The sequence below is a fragment of the Papio anubis genome, chromosome 10 (genome assembly GCF_008728515.1).
Source record: "Papio anubis isolate 15944 chromosome 10, Panubis1.0, whole genome shotgun sequence".
NCBI lineage: Eukaryota > Metazoa > Chordata > Mammalia > Primates > Cercopithecidae > Papio > Papio anubis.
The window spans coordinates 86,119,191-86,142,099 of record NC_044985.1 but is presented as its reverse complement, the minus strand read 5'-3'; the positions used below and the strand labels follow the sequence as shown (position 1 = coordinate 86,142,099).

Here is a 22,909-nt window from a genome sequence, read left to right as displayed (position 1 = left end):
TTTAAAAACAAATCAGGGTATTAAGAATTATTTCGGTGTGCCTTTTACAATTGCAAACAATAAAGGTAGGGATACTGTCTCCCACCCTTCTGAACAGATACTAAAATGTTTTGCTCACCTAATTTTAAAATTTGAACAAGAAACAATATTTAAATAAAGAGAGGTAGAAAGACAATAGGTGGAAAATAAAAAGTAGTCCAAAAAGGCAAAAGAAACACATTAGAGTAGGGTTCTTGAATTGGTCCACTTAGTCACTGCCTTCCAAAAGGTCAAATTTCAAAAAAACTCTCACTTTTCAGTTATAATTATCAAAACAATAATCATCACATGGCAAACTACAGAAAGAGCCAAAGATTCTCTACTCAAGATATAAAGAGATCACAAAATTGTCTTAATATACAAAGAAAATTTTATTTGTATATCAAAGACTCTAAGAAATGATGACATAAGGTTAACAGAGTTGATGTCAAGACACAAATAGGTTTGAAGTTAGAGATGATAAATCACTTTGTTTTACTGAACCTTCCCTTGGTTATGTTAGAGAGCATCCCTGGTATGCTCCCAGTTGAATCTTAAGCATGATGTGTCCAGGTGATACAGTTGTAATTCCTTTCTGTTAATCCTCGTTATCTCTTTTTTTTTTCTTTTTCTTCTTTTTCTCTGGACTCTGAAAATAGCCAACAAGAATGCTTTGAAAGAGCTGTAATTGTATGGGTGACTAATCACTTTTCTTCATAAAATGCAAAATCAATCTGTTTCCCTTGAAAACAAATTCAGGGAAAAGATTAAAATTGAAAATATAAAAACCCCACCTATAAAAGTAAGTTTCAGCAAATCATACTCTTCCTCTCAATGCAAACTCAATTTTTAGTAATAAATTCTAGATTTGGGAAATGGCCTTTTATAATATAAATACAACAAAGCCATTTCACTTTTACCTCCCCATCAATGAAAACCATTTTTTAAAATGCCTGCTCATTTCTGATATAGAAAATAGATTTAAATGTGGAGAACTGGCCCCTCCAAGTGAACATCGATAATTAAAAACAAACATACAGCAATTGCTGTGCTGGTACATGGTTCTTCCTCAGAAAGTGGTTCTTCCTTAATGTGTTTCTTTTTACCCTTTTTCTTCTTCTTCTTCACAGATGTTTCTTCTTCTTCTGCCACTTTTTCTTCTTCTTCCTCTTCTTCAACTGAATAGAGTAAGTGTAAAGGCACAACAAATTAACACTATATCAGATCTCACTCTTTCCAAAAACGTTTGAGTCCTAGGTTTTTTCTGTCATTCTCATCAACTACCCAATGTTTGTTTTGTTTATTTTATAATTGGGAAGGTTCTCCAAGGCCTACCACTAACTTTAACAAACGATACAGATAGAGCTCAGGCAATTTTCTCACGAGCATGAAATCATGTATAAAAATCAGGATTAAAACAACAGTCATCTGATCTCCAATCATTATTGGGAAGAGAGTCAATTATATTAGAAATGGTTAAGAGCTTGCACTCTGAAGTCAGAAGGCCTGGGTTTAGTCTACTCTCTACAACCCTGAAAAATTGTATTTACCCCTGGTAAAACTACATATCCTCATCTATAAAACTTAAGAATGTCTTATCTTACTGGATTGTTACCGAGACTTAAAAAGATGATGCATAGAAAGTACAAAGTATAATGCTTAGCACACATTACAATAAGGACTCAACACGTAGCTATCATTAGACATTCATTGACCAGCTGGGTGCAGTGGCTCACACCTGTAATCTCAGCACTTTGGGAGGCTGAGGCGGGAGGATCACTTGAGGTCAGGAGATCAAGACCAGCCTGTCCAACATGGTGAAATCCTGTCTCTAATAAAAATACAAAAAAAGTTAGCCGGGCCTGGTGGCACATGCCTGTAATCCTAGCTATTCAGGAGGATGAGGCAGGAGAATCACTTGAACCCAGGGGGCGGAGGTTGCAGTCAGCTGAGATCACGCCACTGCACTCCAGCCTGGGTGACAGAGCAAGACTCTGTCTTGTGGGGGGGGGGGGGGAAGGGGGGAAATTGTGGGATGAAAAATTGACAGATAAATCGGAAAAGCTTATTGGATACACAATTGAGGATACAAAAGACAGAGTTTGGTGCCTCAAATGCTACTAATAGGTTTAGGGATCTCCTTACTTTTCAATAAAAAGAAGCGTAAAAGTTAAATAAAAGTTAAATAAATTACTTCTCTATCCACATTTGTAGAACATACACTTTTGACCACTAAGCTACTTAGAAACCAAGTTAAAGCAATCATTGTGTTAATGCTTTACTCTTTTGCTAGACTTGCTAGTAGGTGTTCAAGAAACCCAGGTTTAACTAATAATGGGACCCCTGCTTATCAACTTCACAAGACAGCCTAGTTAACTGGTGAGCACCTACTGGATATTGTAACTATGACGGCAGGCTACCAGTATGTGTTCCTTCTAGTCCACTCCAGATAACAGAAACAATGAAGAAAATCACTGTTCCATCAATTCCATATAACTATAAAACAAAAAATTTTCAACAACCAATTTAGAAAACACATTCCTTTTTTCTCTTAATTCTCAAAATAGTTCATGTAGTAGAAACTGAAGTTTAGGTACTCTTAGTAAAATACCTAATTTGACTAAACTTCTCACATTTCCTCTGTGAAGTCCGATAAATTTAACAATATCATTCCCAGAGAACATCATGGCATTATTAAAACACCATTAGCGTTCAACGAGCAGTTTTATAATAAAGTGCAATGGCATGTACTTGTAAGACTCACAAAATCCATAGTTCTAAAGAAATGAGTATAAGTTGTGTTAAAAAAAATTCAAACTAACCTTTAACTTTAATTTTGGCTTTTTTTGCTTTCTTTTCAGTAATTTCATCCTCTTTATCTACCTGTTCTATTTTGCGTTTTTTAGAACAGGTTGGAAGTGTGGAGTCACCAGAAGGATCGTACGTCTTCACTTCACTGAAAGACCCAAAAAGTTTTAGAAAATCTCTACAAGCATCTGTAATTGAAATAATTCTCAAGAGATAAAGAAAATGCCATTAGATAATACTTACATAAGCACACAATGTTGTTTCATTTTAGTGGCTTTGGGGTAGTTTATGAAGACTAATAGTTTCCAAAAGTTAAAGGTATTAATATTTTTCAAGTAGGTCAATCACATTCAAGAGAAGTGGTGAGCTAAATGAATTCTGATTTAGTAATCAATGTAGTTACTATGGTACAGGAAAACACTCAATCAGCATGGGGGAAATGAAAGAAGAAAATGTCTTCACACCTAACTAGAAAGTGAAAAATGAACCAATCCAACTTTCAGAACACTGCGCAATTAAATGGAGGAAAAAAAAAAAAAAAGCAAAACAAAAAATCTAAACCAAGCTTAGTATAGAAGTCTTCATCACAAGATCACAAGCAGAACAAGAAAGGATACAAATACATACACATGGAAAAGATTCCTTAGAACCCAACATTTGCTTTTGTTCTAATGTAAGCAGGAAGAAAATACTGAAATGAGTGCCTAAAATGTGAACTGATGCTTTAACTGCATATGTTTAAAGTAAAAAGCATTAATTGCACAGGAACATTAAAAAAATTGGTTCAAAACAAGTTAAAAAATGTTCTGTTTCTTAAGCAGATTTGTAAACTGCATGACTATTTAATTTTTAAAGGTTAAAGGCATTTACAATTTAAGAAACAAAGACCCATGTTTGTCAACTAGAGATAATAAGTTACAGACTGTAAATATTGCAGAATGTATGGCTATTGTAGAAAGCTTGGAAAATTCACAAAAAAGAAAATGTGAATGCCCACAGAAACACATTTGATTTCCTTCCAGAACACACTAATTATACTTAAATATGTATTTATAATTGCTAATGTTACTATATATTGCTCTCCTTATCCACTTATAGTGTAAGATTTTACTATTAAAATTCTTGAAGGAGGCTAGGCGCTGTGGCTCACACCTGTAATCCTAGCACTTTGGGAGGCCGAGGCAGGTGGATCATGAGGTCAGGAGATCGAGACCATCCCGGCCAACATGGTGTAATTCCGGCTCTACTAAAAATACAAAAATTAGCTGGATGTGGTGGTATATGCCTGTAATCCTAGCTACTTGGGAGGCTGAGGCAGGAGAATCTCTTGAACTGGGGAGTCAGAGGTTGCAGTGAGCCAGGATCACGCCACTGCACTCCAGCCTGGCAACAGAGAGAGACTCCATCTCAAAAAAAAAAATAAGTAAATAAAATTAAAGAACCAAATAAATAAATAAATTCTTGAAGGTTTATGAGCCCTGAAAGTATAATTTATTGGGTAATGACTGGGAACATTTTGAAGAATCTTGATACATACTGTGAAATGGCTTCCTAGAATAGCTATACCACATTCTGCCTCCACCATGACAACCTCACCAGCATTGAGCATTACCTCAAATAATAAGCCAAATACCCCTCCACATACAAATCTTTTGTTAATCTGATAGTTAAGTTTGAATGCTTTATCATGCCTCAGCCATTTTTAGACTTGTTTTCTGTCTTTATACTTTTTACAAAATAGTTTTCTGTAGGGACTAACTCTGAATGAACTTTTTTTTGAGACGGAGTTTTGCTCTTGTTGCCCAGGCTGGAGTGGAATGGCGCAATCTCAGCTCACTGCACCCCTCCGCCTCCCGGGTTTCAAGCGATTCTCCTGCCTCAGCCTCCAAAGTGGCTGGGATTACAGGCGCCCACCACCACGCCCAGATAATTTTTTGTATTTTTAGTAGAGACGGGGTTTCACCACGTTGGCTAGGCTGGTGTTGAACTCCTGACCTCAGGTGATCTGCCCGCCTCGGCCTCGCAAAGTGCTGGGATTACAGGCAGGAGCCACTATGCCCGGCTGAATGAACTTTTTGATAAAGAACATATTATAGAGAAACCTTAGATTTAAAAATTTACTATCAATATCTGGAAATGAATAAATACGTATATGAATGAAAACTAGAAGTTAATGTGGAAAACTAAATGGCACGGAAAAAAATTAGGGGTGCACAACATGGTTAACTACAGTTAACAATGTGTTATATTCTTAAAAATTGCTAAGTAGATTTTAAGGTGTCCTCACTACAAAAAAAAGTATGTAAGACAATGCATGTTAATGAGCTTGACTTAATCATTCCTCAATGTGCACATTTTCCAAAATAACATGTACACAATAAACAATTTTTGTCAATTAAATAAATTTGAAAAACTATGGGCACATCAAAGTGAAATTTACAAATCGCTGTCAATAATTAACATTTAAAAAAACTATTCACCCCATTGTCACTTAAATGTACTCACCTTTTGTGTTCATATTTTTCTGTTTTTGCTAATGCCTTTCCTGTTCCACTTATTTTTCTTATCTAAGACGAAAAGGAAAAATTACAAATACAATTCTAAGTCACTTTATAATACACTAAACAGTCTAGTGAATCAGTGGGCCAGCAAACAATTTCTGCTATTTTTTGTTATTTTGAAAAGCATACCCTAATGGCAAATGCTATTGTATACATCAATTCTTGGTAAATAATAGCAATTGTTAATAGTAGGCACAAAAAGAATACTTTAGACATACTAACAAGGATCATAAAACTGTTTAGCAGATAAAGTAACTTCATAAATTTACTCAACTTATTAACTTTTGACAGTTTAATACTTCTGGAATAGGCATGATGTGGTATTCTTACCCCTCTATCTTCCAAAGTTCTCAACCTGGCCTCTAATTTGGCTCTGTTCTCAACTCCCATTGCAGAACTTGAATCCTCACCAAAAGCATCATAACGGATAGCCAAAACAGTTTTCGCTGCCAGCATTCGAGAAATCTAATAGAAAAACATGAAGAACTATATTCCATGTTCAGATGTAAAATCCTCAATAACTGGCTCATGAGACAGTTCCAGCAAATTATCACATTTATTCCAGGATGTTTTAAAATCAGGAGTTACAAAACTATTATGAATCATACAATTCAAATCATCCATCGTATTTCAATCTTTGCCACAATCTAATGGCCATACATCACCACCAATTCTGTGGCTGAAAAGATTTTATAGCAGTTCCTGTCAAAAATTAGCTCAAACTGGATTTTGTAAAATAACTTTACTTTCTACTCACTGACATTAGTTCTGTGCCTTGAGGTCATTCACAACAAGTGCATCTTTTTCCCCATAACGATCTTAAATATGTGTGGGTTCTGACTGGGCACAGTGGCTCACGCCTGTAACCCCAGCACTTTGGGAGGCCGAGGCGGGTGGATCACGAGGTCAGGAGATCGAGACCATCCTGGCCAACATGGTGAAAACCCGTCTCTACTAAAAACACAAAAAATTAGCTGGGAGTGGTGGCGGGCACCTGTAGTCCCAGCTACTCGGGAGGCTGAGGCAGGAAAATGGTGTGAACTCAGGTGGAGGTTGCAGTGAGCCAAGATCGCACTACTGCACTCCAGCCTGGGCGACAGAAAGAGACTCCGTCTCAAAAAATAAATAAATAAATGAATAATAAAAAGTGTGGGTTCTTTTTCAACCTAATTAACATTTTATTTTATTGCACCCTTTATTTCCCTTCACCACTCTGCTCTAAATTTTATCAAATTTCAGTTTAGTTCTGTTAAACAACACATCTTTCAAAAACATTGAAAGTACTTAACTTGTCTAAGCCTCAGTTTCATGATCTGTAAAACAGATACCTACATCTCATAAGGCTACTAAAGATTTAGGATGGGCACGGGTGCTCACACCTGTAATCCCAGCACTCTGGGAAGCCAAAGTGGGTGGATCACGAGGTCAGGAATTCGAGACCAGCCTGGCCAACATGGTGAAACCCGTCTCCACTAAAAATACAAAAATTAGCCAGGTGTGCACATGCCTATAGTCCCAGCTACTCAGGAGGCTGAGACAGGAGAATTGCTTGAACCCAGGAGGTGGAGGTTGTAGTGAGCCGAGATCAAGCCACTTGCACTCCAGCCTGGCAACAGAGCAGGACGCCGTCTCAAAAAAAAAAAAAAAAAAAAAAATGGTTTAGTGAATTCTGTCAAAGTGTTTTAGCATAATGCATATACTATTGTTTATGATTCATAAATGTCAGATTTTCTTTTCCTGCCAGAGATAATATTTTCAGTGTGCCAACCACAGGGAGATCCTAGGGGAAAAAAAAGTACTAACACAATGAAGAAACTGGCTTTAAATCAACAAATAACAATTTCTTCTAACTTTATCCTTCAGTGTACACAAAGTGCTTTTTATTTAAATAACTCACCATTCTCTAACGAGAAAGAGACAATAGAAAGATTTAATGTGTACTACAGAAGAAAAAAGGGTTGTAAAAAATGAAGAAGTCCAACCTCAAAAACAAAACAAAACCCTGTAACACACCTTTCCTTTGTGTTTGGGACTTGTCTGGCCTACGAGTGAAGCATGATAAATGAGACCGTACTTAGGGGTATCCCGTCTAGATTTGAGGGCTCTGAAGAGTGCCTTTTCTGCTCCAAGAATCTGAACGGTAGAAGCTGCATGCTTGGCCAAATTCAAAAGAGAACCTATAAAAGAAAAAAGTTACAAAGAATGCACCTTCAAATATATGAATGTTCCATGTACTAAAACAAAAGACCTATACAATATTATAGCCACCACAATAAATAAAAATCACATATAATATAGAATTCTATAATCCAGAATTCCCTAAAAACCTTGATGTTTCATTTGTAATTGCTTCATTAGCACAAGCAGGTTTGCAATGAATGCCTAGGACAAACTGAAGGTTAAGCTTATTAAGTCCAATGTCTCTATTCACCTGAGAGATGGTAGTACCATTCTATATTTCATTAGTGTACTACAGGAGTGACATAAATGTCACACACAGGAATACTAGGTTTTAAGTCTCTTGCCGCCCCACTCAGCTCCCCCGCCATCCCTATCTACCCATTAATCGCTTTTGTAGCCCTCTCTGTGGTGCAGTAGTACTGCAGAGCTTATATTCAAGTAAACAATGCACAAAAATAGTTATGCTGGCATATTTTTTTTTTTGAGATGGAGTTTTGCTGTCGCACAGGCTGGAGTGCAGTGGCACGACCCTGGTTCACTGTATCCTCTGCCTCTCAGGTTTAAGCAATTATCTGCCTCACCCTCCTGAGTAGCTGGGATTACAGGCGCCCACCACCACACCCAGCTAATTTTTTTCGTATTTTTAGTAGAGACAGGGTTTCACCATCTTGGCCAGGCTGATCTTGAACTCCTGACCTTGTGAGCCACCCTCCTCGGCCTTCCAGAGTGCTGGGATTACAGGTGTGACCCACTGCACCTGGCTGCTGGAATATTGTTATAACTGTTCTATTATTACTGTTGTTCATATCCCACTGTACCTAATTTATAAATTAAGCTTTATTGTAGATATGTATGTTTAGGAAAAAACAGTATATACAGTATAGGGTTCAGTACTATCCTCTGTTTCAAACATCCTTGGAAGGGAGAGCTTAGAATATATCCCCATAAATAGCTGGGGACTATTGTTATCAACATGCTGCTTAGTTGGATATGCTGAATAGAATATTTATTGTCAGAAAACAGACTCAATATTAATGCTATGAATTTAAGCACTAGACATAGTTTAAAAAGTGTAATAAATACATAGTTCCTTTTTTTTGAGATGGAGTTTCACTCTTGTCGCCCAGGCTGGAGTGCAATGTCATAATCTCGGTTCACTGCAACCTCTACCTGCTGGGTTCAAGCGATTCTCCTGCCTCAGCCTCCCGAGTAGCTGGGATTACAGGCTCACGCCACCAAGGCCAGCTAATTTTTGTGTTATTAGTAGAGATGGAATTTTACCATGTTGGCCAGGATGGTCTCGAACTCCTGACCTCAGGTGATTCACCCACCTCAGCCTCTCAAAGTGTTGGGATTACAGGTGTAAGCCACCACGCCTGGCCAACAAACACATACTTCTATTAACTCCTGCCATTGCTTACTGCTACAAGTTTAGCTGTACCTAAAATGGGTGGAGGCAATGAAATCATCTGATCTTATAGCTGAGGGCACTTGAATGAAATCTTTGATTAATGATGCAGCTAAAGGATATGCCAGGTCAGGCGCAGTGGCTCATGCCTGTAATCCCAACACTTTGGGAGGCCGAGGTGGGCAGATCACCTGAGGTCAGGTGTTTGAGACCAGCCTGGCCAACATGGCAAAAACCCTGTCTCAACTAAAAATGTAACAATTAGCCAGGCATGGTGGCAGCGCACGCCTGTAATTCCAGCAACTTAGGAGGCTGAGGCAGGACAATTGCTTGAACCCGGGAGGCGGAGGTTGCAGTGAGCCACTGCACTCCAGCCAGTGTAACAGACTGAAACTCCGTCTCAAACCAACAAACAAAAAAGGAGTTATGCTGTTTTAAACACTCTGATGCAGATGATATAGGATCTTTTTTGATGGATTATAACAATGTCTCCAAGTAACATAAAAATGATGAATCAGCACTTCATTGTATTTGTAGGTATTCAATTACATAGCATTTTAATTATAGCATATCATCCTTATAATACTGCCATACACATATACAAAGTTTTATTATAAATCAGTTGTTGAAAATATTTTTCAAAGTCAAACATATTACATCCGCACACTCAATAGTGAAACTAAGATAATCAATTGAGGGCATAAATCCTCTACAGTGATTTCTTAAAACTGTATTCAAATCTAGGTCTAGTGAGTTTTTATTATGAAAATGTTAACTGTTTTATCCTTCAGCATGCATCTGATTATTCTAATTAACCATAACAAACTTCTAACAATGGACTACAAGTGTCTCAGAAGAGGTAGTGACTAAAGATGCCTTCATTATCCAAAAGGAAATCAGGCAAACAAATAGAAATCATCATTGAACACCTGGCCCTTAGTGATCTCCTACATACCATCTACTTCTGTGTTATTAGCTAAAATTTCTTTAATAGCTGTGGTTTAAAGATGTAAACAAAATCCTAACCAGAAAATACTTCAAACACTCATATTTACAAATTACATTAAAACCATCACCTGCATGAGCAATAAGCCGTGCTCCAACTAATTCCCCAACCATGACTGTAACATTGGGTGCAATGGCCATCATTCGATTTTGCAGATATTCATAGAGCTGGGTTCGATATTCAGAGATTTCAATCACCTAGTATAAGGAATAAAGTGAGTCACAAATATCATATGAGTAAAAACAGTATAAAATTCCTGTCTAAAACACTGGAGCCCTCAATCATGAAAGAGCAGCTACACAACCCTGAGTACATCAACTATGCCTAACATCAGTTTTCTTTTTGTTTTTTGAGACAGAGTCTTGCACTGTCACCAGGCTGGAGTGCAGTGGTGCAATCTCGTGACGTTGTGATCCTAATATCAGTTTTCTATAAAATGGCTGTAGTGAGGACTTTCTTATGTAATGTATGTAAACCATCTAGTCCACTGCCTGAAAATGTAACTCTACTTTTAGAAGATTCTAGGCCAGGCACAGTGGCTCATGCCTGTAATCCCAGCACTTTGGGAGGCCGAGGCGAGAGGATCACGAGGTTAGGAGATCGAGACCATCCTGGCTAACACGGTGAAACCCCGTCTCTACTAAAAAATCAAAAAAACAAAAACAAAAACAAAACAAAAAAAATCTAGCCAGGCCTGGTGACAGGCGCCTGTAGTCCCAGCTACTCGGGAGGCTGAGGCAAGAGACTGGCATGAAACTGGGAGGCGGAGCTTGCAGTGAGCTGAGATCGTGCCACTGCACTCCAGCCTGGGAGACAGGCTAGACTCTGTCTCAAAAAAAAAAAAAAAAAAAAAAAAAAAATCTAAGCGCTAAGCAGCTCCTAGGCCCAATGGCTCTCGCCTGTAGTTCCAGCACTTCGGGAGGTCGAGGCAGGTGGATCACAAGGTCAGGAGTTCAAGACCAGCCTGGCCAACATGATGAAACCCCATCTCTACTAAAAATACAAAAATTAGCTGGGCATGGTGGCACGTGCCTGTAATCCCAGTTACTCGGGAGACTGAGGCAGGAGAATCGCTTAAACTGGGACCTGGGAGGTAGAGGTAGCAATGAGCCTGAGAATGTGCCACTGCACTCCAGCCTGGGCTATAGAGCGAGACTCTGTCTCCCAAAAAAAAAAAGTTTCTAAGCAATAAACATTTGTGTCATGCTCTCTTTAATTCCCATATGACTATCTTCAAATCTGAAAGAAAAAAAAAAAAATCACAAGATATAGACATAAAACTCAGAATTAAAAAGCTCAATCCATAATTCTCTGCCATCTTTTTTGTGTTTTTTTTTGAGATGGAGTTTTGCTCTTTTTGCCCAGGTTGGATGCAATGGCGCCATCTCGGCTCACTGCAACCTCTACCTCCCTAGTTCAAGCGATTCTGTCTCAGCCTCCTGAGTAGCTGGGATTACAGGTGCATGCCACCACGCACAGCTAATTTTTGTATTTTTAGCAGAGATGGGGTTTCATTATATTGGTCAGGCTGGTCTCAAACTCCTGACCTCAGGTGATTCACTTTGGCCTCCCAAAGTGCAGGGATTACAGGCGTGAGCCAACACGCCCGGCGTCTTCTCTGCCGTCTTAATTGATTTTTGGTTAATTCATTATTCAGACGATGATTGTAAATTACTTCCTTTTAATATGTATTTCCCCCTTTTAAGTATACAAATCATGATGGCATCAGATGAGGTAGTGACTGAACACCCTCATATTTATGTTATCAGGTGAACAACAGTAAGTGTAAATCATCATTGCCATCAGAAAAATTAGTATTATAGAGCTGGTAACACCACAACTAGATTCTCCAGAAGTAAAATTTACCTGGGTGCAAAGATGCAGAATATTGCAAATATCTTCTTCTGAAACCTCTGTTCCCATTGATATCTCTGCAGCTGCTTTCACTTCTGCTTCAACTTCTTCCGGCAGCAACTCAGAAAGTTTGGCAGAGGCATAGTTCTTCCTATCGCCTATGGAATGTTTGCAGAGGATGAGGGAGAATCACTCTTCAACAAATTATATAAAATCCAGCAAACAGTCAAAAGAAAAAGTAGAAAGCCAATGAAAAGGATGCCTAAACAAAACAAAAAAATGAAGAAGTTTGACCTAGTATAATAGTTTTCCTCATTTAAGGGTTTAAGTTTAGACATGAAATGTCTCCCCAACACCTTCCTCCAAAAAATAATCAGAGTAAAAACAAGACAAAATATGCCACAAAACTTATTACAGAAAATAAGTAGCAAAAATTTAAAAAGACAGGACTAATAATAATGTCACAGACAATTTTATACTAAAGCTGGGGCCAGTAATTTGTAAGTCAAGTAAACCATGAATCAATCAAGTTCCTTTGCACATTAACAAAAAATCAACAATCAAGTTCCTCTGTATATTAACAGTAGAGACAGCAATCCTGTCTGTAACACTAAATACAGCTATTTAGTATTAAGTACTAATGTCATGTCATAGGCCATCAAAATCTAAGTTAAAATTCATTTTGTTTCTTAAATTTAAGACACTAAATTGCTACATTTCCCAAATACATAGAAAGTGCAAAAACCCTGGGAATCTTGCTTAACAAAATGCTATACGTTATGTTTTAGGATGCAATCAAATTCATTTACTTTCAATGCCTTAAAGGATGAACAAATTACTCACCAACTTTCTGTAAACACTTGCAGTATGTCAAATTATCTGAAATAATTTTTCCTAATTCAGGGAAATGCCAGCCGTACCATTCTCTACATCGCATAATGTAGTTGTTTAGTTCTTTATCCAAGTCATCTAACAAAGCTGTAGTATATTAAAAACAAACAAAAACAAAAACAAAAGAAAACCAGGAACTTAAAGGGATTTATTATGGTAAAATATACACAATATAAAATTTAACACTTCAGGCCGGGTGCAGTGGCTCATGTCTGTAATCCCAGCATTTTAGAAGGCCGAGACAGGCAGATCATGAGGTCAGAAGTTCGAGACCTGCCTGGCCAACATGGTGAAACTCCGTCTCTACTAACAATACAAAAATTAGCCAGGCATGGTGGCTCATGTCTGTAACCCCAGGTACTCTAGAGGGCTGAGGCAGAAGAATCACTTGAACCCAGGAGGTGGAGGCTGCAGTGAGCCGAGATCATGCCACTGCATTCCAGCCTGGGTGACAGAGCAAGACTGTGTCATAAAAAATAAAAAAACAATAACACTTCAACCATTTTCAAGTGTACTATTCAGTAGCATTAAGTACATTTATGATGTTATGCAACCATTACCACTATCTATTTCCAGAGCAATTTTATCATCAGAAACTGAAAAATTCTGTACCCATTAAATAGTAACTCATTCCCACCTTCCCCCCAACCTCTAGTTATCTCTATACTTCGGTCTCTGAGTTCACCTATTTTAGGTACTTCATATAAGCATAATCATGCAGTACTTTGTGACTATTTCACTTAGCGTAAGAAATGTGTGTCAGAATTTCATTTCTTTTTAAGGCTGGCTGACATTCCACTGTGTGTAGAGGCTGGGTGTACGTTATCCAAAATGCTCAGGACCAGAGGTATTTCAGAGTATTTGCAAACACATGTGAGGTTATTTTGAGGATGGGACTCTTTTGAGATGGAGTCTCACTCTGTCGCCCAGGCTGCAGTGCAGTGGTGCAGTCTCGGCTCACTGCGAGCTCTGCCTCCCGGGTTCATGCCATTTTCCTGCCTCAGCCTCCCAAGTAGCTGGGACAACAGACGCCCGCCATCACGCCTGGCTAATTTCTTGTATTTTTAGCAGAGACGGGGTATCACCGTGTTAGCCAGGATGGTCTTGATCTCCTGACCTTGTGATCCGCCCGCCTCGGCCTCCCAAAGTGCTGGGATTACAGGCATGAGCCACTGCGCCTGGCCGTTTTACATAATATTTTAAATAATTTTGTGCATAAAACAAAGTTTTGACTGTGGCCTATCACATGTGGTCAGGTGCAGAGTTTTCCACTTGTGGATTCGTGTGGTAGCAAAAAAAGTTTTCGATTTTAGAGCATTTTGAATTTCAGATTAGAGACATTCAAGCTGCATCCACAAGGCAGTTTATCCATTCATCTGTTAAAAGGTATCTGGGTTGTTTCCACTGTTTGGTTTTGTAAATAACACTGTGATGAACATTGGTGTACAAGGAACTCTGAGTTCTTGTTTTTAATTCTTTTGGGTATAAATCTAGGAAAGGACTTGCTGCTTGAACACATTTCTTTTTTTCTCTTTTTGGAGATAGAGTCTAACTCCATCACCCAGGATGGAGTGCAGTGGCGCAATCTCAGCTCACTGCAACCTCTGCTTTCTGGGTTCAAGTGATTCTCCTTCCTCATCCTCTTAAGTGGCTGGGACTATAGGCACACACCACCTCAACTGGCTACTATTTTGCATTTTTAGTGAAGACAGGGTTTCGCCATGTTAGCCAGGCTGCTCTCGAACTCCTGAGCGCAGGCAATTCACCTGCCTTGGCCTCCCAAAGTGCTAGGATTACAGGTGTGAGCCACTGCGCCCAGCCGAATACTTTTTTGTTTTTTTGAGACAGAGTGCTGCTCATGTTGTCCAGGCTAGAGTGAAATTGTGTGATCTCAGCCGACTGCAACTGCCAACTGTCGGGTTCAAGTGATTCTCCTCCCTCAGCCTCCTGAGTAGCTGGAATTACAGGTGCCTACCATCATGCTCAGCTAATTTTTGTATTTTTTTACTAAAGATTGGGTTTTACCATGTTGGCCAGGTCTCAAACTCCCGACCTCAGATGATCCACCTGCCTTGGCCTCCCAAAGTGTTGCGATTATAGGCGTGAGCCAAGGCCAAATGCATTTCTAAAACAGAAATATGATTAAGATTTTGAGGTTTTTTTTTTTTGTGAGATGGAGATTTGCTCTTGTTGCCCAGGCTGGAGTGCAATGACGCTGTCTCGACTCACTACAACCTCTGCCTCCAGGGTTCAAGTGATTCTCCTGCCTCAGTCTCCCAAATAGCTGGGACTACAGGCATGCACCACCAAGTCTGGTTAATTTTGTACTTTTAGTAGAGACGGGACTTCTCCATGTTGGTCAGGCTGGTCTCGAACTCCTGACCTCAGGTGATCCTCCCGCCTCAGCCTCCCAAAGTGCTGGGATTACAGGCATGAGCCACTGTGCCTGGCAGCTTTTCAGCTTTCTAAAAATCATTTAATGACACAGCAGAACATACAACTACAAAGATTCCACTTATGTTTTTAACATTTTCATGGAAAAACAGAAATGAATTAATTAACGTAATGTTAACTCTGTGATTCATATAATCTCCAAATAGTCAACCTCTGCCTCCTGGGTTCAAGCGATTATCCTGCCTCAGCCTCCTGAGTAGCTGGGATTACAGGTGCACACCACCATGCACATTTAATTTTTTTGTATTTTTAGTAGAGACAGGGTTTTGCCATGTTGGCCAGGCTGGTCTTGAACTCCTGACTTCAGGTGATTTGCCCACCTCGGCCTTCCAAAGTGCTGGGATTAAAGGCGTGAGCCACCGCACCTGGCCTCCTTTCTCTTTCTCAACAGATAGAATCATAAAAGATACAGTTTCAACAGTATGAAAACGCATGAAGGACAGAGCAACAAATCAGACTTTGCATGTACTATACTTACAAATTGCCTGAACAATCATTGTGTCTACTTTATCAGCGCTAAATTTCAATCTATATCGAGACAGGCTGGGAAAAAAGGGGAAAATAAATTAGTAAGATAGCATCTAGGGAAAGCATTTAAATTAACACCTTAAAGTTTTTTTTTTTTTTACACTCAAATCAGCCTGTAGTCAGAGCTATAATTGGTTTTTCTAAGAAGAAAAATCAGCTAAGTAGAAATGCACCATGCAAGATGAGAAAATACACACTTAAAAAAACACAAAAAACTATGTATACTGCTACCACCTGTATTTCTGTAACATGAATGAGTTTATGTATGAGTGACAAATAGAATAAGCTGTGTAATACAAAAGTCATATTGGACTGGACATGGTGGCTCACGCCTGTAATCCCAGCACTTTGGGAGGCCAAGGTGGGCAGACCACCTGTTAGGAGTTCGAGACCAACCTGGCCAACATGGCGAAACCATGTCTCTACTAAAAATACAAAAATTAGCCAGGTATGATGGGGCATGCCTGAATCTCAGCTACTGTGGAGGCTGAGGCAGGAGAATCGCTTGAACCGGGGAGGCAGAGGTGGCAGTGAGCTGAGATCGCGTGCTACTGTACTCCAGCCTGGGCAACATAGCCAAGACTCCGTCTCAAAAACAAGCCATATTGGTTCATGCAATCTTTTATAGAACATATTAAGCTTTATACTACCAGTTAAGAACTTTGCTGGGCACGGTGGCTCACACCTATAATCCCAGCACTTTGGGAGGCAGAGGCGGGTGGATCACGAGCTCAGGAGATTGAGACAATCCTGGCTAACATGGTGACACCCCGTCTCTACTAAAAATACAAAAAAATTAACTGGGCATGGTGGCGAGCGCCTGTAGTCCCAGCTACTTGGGAGACTAAGGCAGGAGAATGGCGTGAACCCAGGAGGAGGAGTTTGCAGTGAGCCGAGATTGCGCCACTGCACTCCAGCCTGGGCAACAGAGGGAGACTCCGTCTCAGAAAAAAAAAAAAAAAAAAGAATTTTGCAGCACTCTTAACATCTGAAAACAGAAAGCTGTGGAGTAACAATATTGTTTGTATATAAATGTTTTTCATCTCAGCACAATTAACATTTTGGGCCTAATTCCTTGTTGTAGGGGCTGCTCTGTGCATTATAGGACCTTTAGCAGTATCCCTAACTTTTATCCACTAGATGTTCGTGGCAGACCCCACCCCACCTCCAATTGTGACAACCAAAAATGTCTATGGACATTGGCAAACGCCCACTGAGGGGACATCTGATTGCCCTCGATAGAGAACCACTGCTATACACAATGCAGATTTACCCAAGTTTGGATTTGTGACTCAGTTTCACCATTTGTTCTCTCTTAGAAATGCTTATTGCAAAGCTCTCCCTGACCTTTGTGCATTTTCACTCTTAACTTAGCAGCTTCAACCCTTTCAATCTATGCCCACCTTTTAATTTTAAAATAGACTTTTTTTTTTTTTTAAATAGACCTTTTTTAATTGTAGTTTTTTTTTTTGTTTCTTTTTTTTTTAAGACGGAGTCTTGCTCTGTCACCCAGGCTGGAGTGCAGTGGCGCAATCTCGGCTCACCGCAAGCTCTACCTCCTGGGTTCATGCCATTCTCCTGCCTTGGCCTCCTGAGTAGCTGGGACTATAGGCACCTGCCACCGCGCCCAGTTAATTATTCGTATTTTTAGTAGAGACGGGGTTTCACCATGGTCTCGATCTCCTAACCTCGTGATCCGCCCAGCTCGGCCTCCCAAAGTGCTGGGATTACAGGCGTGAGCCACTGCACCCGGCCTGCAGTGTTTCTTTAATATGAACTTAAGATGTCTTTTGGACTGTGGTAATAATTTTATTAGGATTACTATTTGATAGTACTGATTACAAAATTGCATAGGTTTTGAGCAACTACCTACCATTACTTTCTTCACAACCCTGTTAACTGTAGTGCAATTCCAGAGTATTATGCTTTTCATGAACAGATATATCACAACATAACAATAATGCCTATTCTAAGGGACTTCTAATTAAATATGATAGGGTTAAGATGCAATTAAAAATAGGGACATGGCTGGGCATGGTGGCTCACACCTGTAGTAGCGGCACTTTGGGAGGCTGAGGCAGGTGGATCACTTGAGCCTAGCAGTTCCAGCCTGGGCAGCATGGCAAAATCCCGTCTCTACAAAAAGTTAAAAAACCAGCGACGGATGGTGGCACGCACCTGTAGTCCCAGCTACTTGGGAGGCTGAGATGGCACTGTTTGATCCCAGGATGTCAAGGCTGCAGCGAGGCAAGATCGCACCGCTGCACCCTAGCCTGAACAACACAGTGAGACCCTGTCTCCAAAAAAACAAACAAACAAAAAAAAAGAGGCCAGTCATGGTGGCTGAAGCCTATAATCCCAGTGCTTTGGAAGGTTGAGGCGGGTGGATCATTTGAGGTCAGGAGTTCAAGATCAGCCAGGCCAACAAGGTGAAAGCCCGTCTCTACTAAAAATACAAAAATTAGCTGGGTGGTAGTGTTGCACGCTTGTAATCCTAGCTACTCGGAAGCTGAGGCAAGAAAATCACTTGAGCCTGGGAGGCAGGGGCTGCAGTAAGCTGAGATCACGCCGCTACACTCCAATCTGGGTGACAGAGTAAGACTCTGTCTCAAACAAAACAAAACAAAACAAAAAGAGACACATGAGGTCTTGCTATGTTGTCCCAGGCTACTCTCAAACTCCTGGTCTCCCAGAGTTGGGATTACAGGGGTGAGCCACTGCACCTAGTCCTCTTTGCCTCATTAAATATCAGAGTAAAACAATCAAAACACAAATACACACCTACCCCATAAGACCATAGCAGATGACAGAATTTGGGGAAATATTAAGTAGATGGAGGAGTGGCATGACATAGCAGAGATAAAAGAAGGAAAGCCCAAGAAATAGGGGATCCAAGATCAGAAGTAGAGAATTCCTTTGATGAGGTTTTGAGGTTTTCAGAATCCAGACAATGGAGCCAGACTGCCTGGGTTCAAACCCTGGCTTTACCACTTACTAGCTGTACTGACCTTGGGCATCAGTTTCATCTATAAATGAGGATATTACTATAATCGTCTTCATAAGGTTCTGATGAGGTTCAAATGAACATTTGTAATATTCTTAGAACAATGCTATGTTAAGTGCTTATCAAATAAAAGTAAGTTGACTTTATTTTCCAGTAATTCTCACCTGTGAGCCAATCCAAGACACATAGCTGCCATTTCACGTGGTTCTACCCCAGGGATTAATCCATCCATTTGTGAACGAATTCCTCTCATAAGTTCATTAACAACAGGACTATGGATACAACTGAGATTCAGCTTTTCCTACGAGAACAAGAACATCTATATTAAATAAAGAAAAGGAAGACTTACCTGTAGTTATTATTATTTTTTGAGACAGTGTATCGCTCTGTCACCCAGGCTGGAGTGCAGTGGCGCAATTTTGGCTCACCACAACCTCCACCTTCTGGGTTCAAGTGATTCTCCTATGTCAGCTTCCCGAGTAGCTGGGATTATTACAAGAATGAACCACCATGCCCAGCTAATTTTGTATTTTTAGTAGAGACGGGGTTTCACCATGTTGGCCAGGCTGGTCCTGACCTCAAGTGATCCGCCTGCTTCAGCTTCCCAAAGTGCTGGGATTACAGTAATGAGCCACCGTGCCCAGCCTGAAATTATTTCTTAAATATTAAAGTGGCACTAACTTAAATATATGCATTTCTCAGCTGGACAAGAAGTATAATTTCTAGTGTGTTTGTAGATTACTTGAGTGTATCATTGGTGGAAGTAAAAACTGATACAAGCTTCCAGAAGGCAGCTTGGCTATGTAAGATAAAAGCTATAAAAACATTAATATAATTTGAGCAAGTAGTTGTTTAAGGGAATCTTTTACTACCTGTTACTTAACTTTCTTTTTAAATTACAGGTTATGCTGGGCGCAGTGGCTCACGCCTGTAATCCCAGCACTTTGGGAGGCCGAGGTAGGCGGATCACAAGGTCAACAGATCAAGACCATCTTGGCCAACATGGTGAAACGCTGTCTCTACTAAAAATACAAAAATTAGCTGGGCATGGTGGCAGGTGCCTATAGTCCCAGCTACTCGGGAGGCTGAGGCAAGAGAATCTCTTGAACCCAGGAGGCGGAGGTTGCAGTGAGCCAAGATTGTGCCACTGCACTTCAGCCTGGCAACAGAGTGAGACTCTGCCTTAAAAAAAAAAATTACAGGTTGGACATGGTGGCTCATACCTGTAATCCTAGCAATTTGGGAGGCCAGGGCATAGTGGCGGGTATCTGTAATCTCAGCTACTGGGAAGGCTAAGGCAGGGGAATCCCCTGAACCCAGGAGGCAGAGGTTGCAGTGAGCTGAGATTGTGCCACTGCATTCCAGCTAGGGTGACAGAGCGAGACTCTGTCTCAAATAAATAAAATAAAACAATTAGCCGGCATGGTGGCACGTGCCTGTAGTCCCAGCTACTGAAGAGGGAGGATTGCTTGAGAACGGGAGGTCAAGTCTGCGCTGAGCTGTGAGACTGCGCCACTGCCTGCGCTCCAGCCCTGACTTTCGAACTGTTCTTTTTCTTTTTTTTTTTTTTTTGAGACGGAGTCTTGCTGTTGCCCAGGCTGGAGTGCAGCAGCGTGATCTCGGCTGACTGCAAGCTCTGCCTCCTGGGTTCATGCCATTCTCCTGCCTCAGCCTCCCGAGTAGCTGGGACTACAGGCGCCTGCCACCATGCCCAGCTACTTTTTTGTATTTTTAGTAGAGATGGGGTTTCACCGCGTTAGCCAGGATGGTCTCGATCTCCTGATTTCGTGATCCTCCTACCTCGGCCTCCCAAAGTGCTGGGATTACAGGTGTGAACCAATGCGACCGGCCCAAATTGTTCTGCTTTCTGCATTTGGGAGGCTATTTTCCTAGTCCTTCTATCCACTCTCACATTTTATTTCATCTTCAGCAATACACCCCTACTAAAGTTTTCTAATAAACACATTTCTAAAAAATATAAGGACCCCATTTTTGTTGAAAAAAGAAAAATGTGGCTAGACAAAAATATGGCATAATATACATAGAATGTTAACATTATATATGGGTAGCAGATTTGTTAAAGACAATTTTTATCATTTTTTGTTCTTCTATATCTTCTACAACAAATAGGTATTGCTTATTTGCTTGGTTCAGCAGATGTTAGGGGAAATCCATTATCATGCAGCTTAGAGAAAAGAGAAAAAAAAGTATTAAGAACTTATGATAAGCAACTTATTACAAAGGCTAGGCTTTGTAGTTTGTATGCTGTGAGATCTGACTAGCAGGCATGACCAAAAAAATCATTACTTTACCTTTATGACCCCTCCTAGTTTAGCATCAGCTACTGCCAGCGGTTCATGGGCTTCTTTTACTATTTTCTTCAGAACTTTCTTCAGCTGCTTATTGATTTTGCCCTCCATCAGAGCTGTGAATGCTTTTCAGGAAAAAGAAAAACAAAAGCATTAACTCTCAAATTTTTAACTTTGAGACCTTGTCCTATTTGACATTTAAAAAAACAAAATAGACCCTTCAAAGGGCTTGAATTTAATGTTACTTCTGAAATGAAACGATACATGTTTTATAAGTTACAAATTTCACAATTTCATTTGATCTTCCCACCCTCATTTTTGCTACAGAGTCAGGGGTAAAATCAGGTACAGAGTTTCTTCCCTCTCACAAGAATCTTCTCATGAACTCAAGAGAGAATCATGAAATCTTAGAAACAATCTTTTAGGGAAGACAAAATAGATTCACTTTCCTTTGTCATTTCAAATAGACCGTCCTGAAATACCCTAAAATCACATCAAAACTAGTAAAAATGAGTGTAATCATTTTCAAAATTCTGCCACAACATAAGCGTGTCTGAGTGAAAGCCTTACCTTTGCTGTATCTCTGCTTGTACACCTCCGGCAATGTAAAACTTTGTAGCAAAGGCTACCTATTCTATTTTGAGACCGCTGGTATTTCTGGGAAGTTCTAAATCGGCTACTTTATAATACTCATCCTTCCTTAGACATTTATTCCCATTTTCTGGACCCACATGAACTAATACCTCTTCGGATATTTATCTGACATTTGACTGAGGTAAAAGTATGCTTCGGTTTACCCAGGCATGGTGGCATGTACCACCAGCCTGGCCAACATGACGAAACCCTCTCTTTACTAAAAATACAAAAATTAGCTGGCCCTGGTGGCTCATGCCTGTAATCCTAGTTATTCGGGAGGCTGAGGTAGAAGAATCACTTGAACCCAGAAGGTGGAGGTTGCAGTGATATCGTGACATTGCACTCCAGCCTGGGAGACAAGAGCAAAACTCCATCTCAAAAAAAGAAAAAAAAAGAAGAATGCTTGGAAGGAAGGAAGGAAGTCAACAATTTCCAAGGTAAGGCAGTTTGCACTTAATAAGTAAGGTCTTGCTCTTCCCTCCAGATTGTATATCCATTTGAATTATGATCAAATGGATAATCCCAGCACTTTGGGAGGCTAAGGTGAGCAGATCACGACGTCAGGAGATGAGACCATCCTAGGCAACATGGTGAAACCCCGTCTCTACTACTAAAAATACAAAAATTAGGTGGGCATGGTGGCATGCACCTGTAATCCCAGCTACACGGGAGGCAGAGATTGCAGTGAGCTGGGATTGCACCACTGCACTCCAGCCGAGGATCAGTCTCAAAAAAAAAAAAAGACTTGCAAGTTGAAAACACAATCAAGAATAAAAATAAACCATTTCATGTAAATAGTATATATGAATGTCTGAAACCAATACAACTTCAATGTCATACCCCAACAGACCCAATTTCTTTCTTTCTTTTTTTTTTTAGATGGAGTCTCGCTCTGCCACCCAGGCTGGAGTACAGTGGTGCGATCTCAGCTCACTGCAAACTCCGCCTCCCGGGTTCATGCCATTCTGCCTCAGCCTCCCGAGTAGCTGGGACTACAGGCACCCACCACCACGCCTGGCTACGTTTTTGTATTTTTTTTTTTTCTTTTTTTTTTTTTAGTAGAGATGGGGTTTCACTGTTAGCCAGGACAGTCTCGATCTCCTGACCTCGTGATCCACCCGCCTTGGCCTCCCAAAGTGCTGGGATTACAGGAGTGAGCCACTGCGCCCGGCCCAGACCCTATTTCTTTATTTAAAAAAAAAAAAACAAACTGATGGCCAGGAACACTTGCTCGTGCTTGTAATCCCAGCA

At 40.2% G+C, this 22,909-nt stretch overlaps 1 protein-coding gene and 2 non-coding genes across 7 annotated transcripts in view; all 3 read right to left on the bottom strand.

Moving 5' to 3' along the window:
• Positions 1-386: 386 nt before the first annotated feature.
• NOP58 (NOP58 ribonucleoprotein) overlaps positions 387-22,909 on the bottom strand; it is a 35,288-nt gene continuing 12,765 nt past the window's right edge. For 2 of the 5 annotated variants that reach the window (XM_031651453.1, XM_031651455.1), the window contains 12 exons: positions 21,026-21,147; positions 18,878-19,014; positions 15,660-15,724; positions 12,680-12,814; positions 11,849-11,994; positions 10,053-10,179; positions 7,401-7,564; positions 5,718-5,852; positions 5,332-5,393; positions 2,841-2,974; positions 1,057-1,196; positions 387-667 (listed from right to left, as the gene is read on the bottom strand). In XM_031651453.1, the coding sequence (XP_031507313.1) occupies positions 617-667; positions 1,057-1,196; positions 2,841-2,974; positions 5,332-5,393; positions 5,718-5,852; positions 7,401-7,564; positions 10,053-10,179; positions 11,849-11,994; positions 12,680-12,814; positions 15,660-15,724; positions 18,878-19,014; positions 21,026-21,147 (1,418 nt within the window). In that variant the 3' untranslated portion in view covers positions 387-616. Of the gene's footprint in view, positions 668-1,056; positions 1,850-2,040; positions 2,515-2,840; positions 2,975-5,331; positions 5,394-5,717; positions 5,853-7,400; positions 7,565-10,052; positions 10,180-11,848; positions 11,995-12,679; positions 12,815-15,659; positions 15,725-18,877; positions 19,015-21,025; positions 21,148-22,909 lie in introns of those variants that run through there. The other 3 variants (XM_031651452.1, XR_004176623.1, XM_031651454.1) reach the window with 3 other exon arrangements.
• LOC116269317 lies at positions 9,822-9,905 on the bottom strand. Its single transcript, XR_004176794.1, has one exon. It is a non-coding gene; the product is annotated as a small nucleolar RNA SNORD11 (small nucleolar RNA).
• LOC116269318 lies at positions 11,700-11,787 on the bottom strand. The gene has a single exon (XR_004176795.1). It is a non-coding gene; the product is annotated as a small nucleolar RNA SNORD11B (small nucleolar RNA).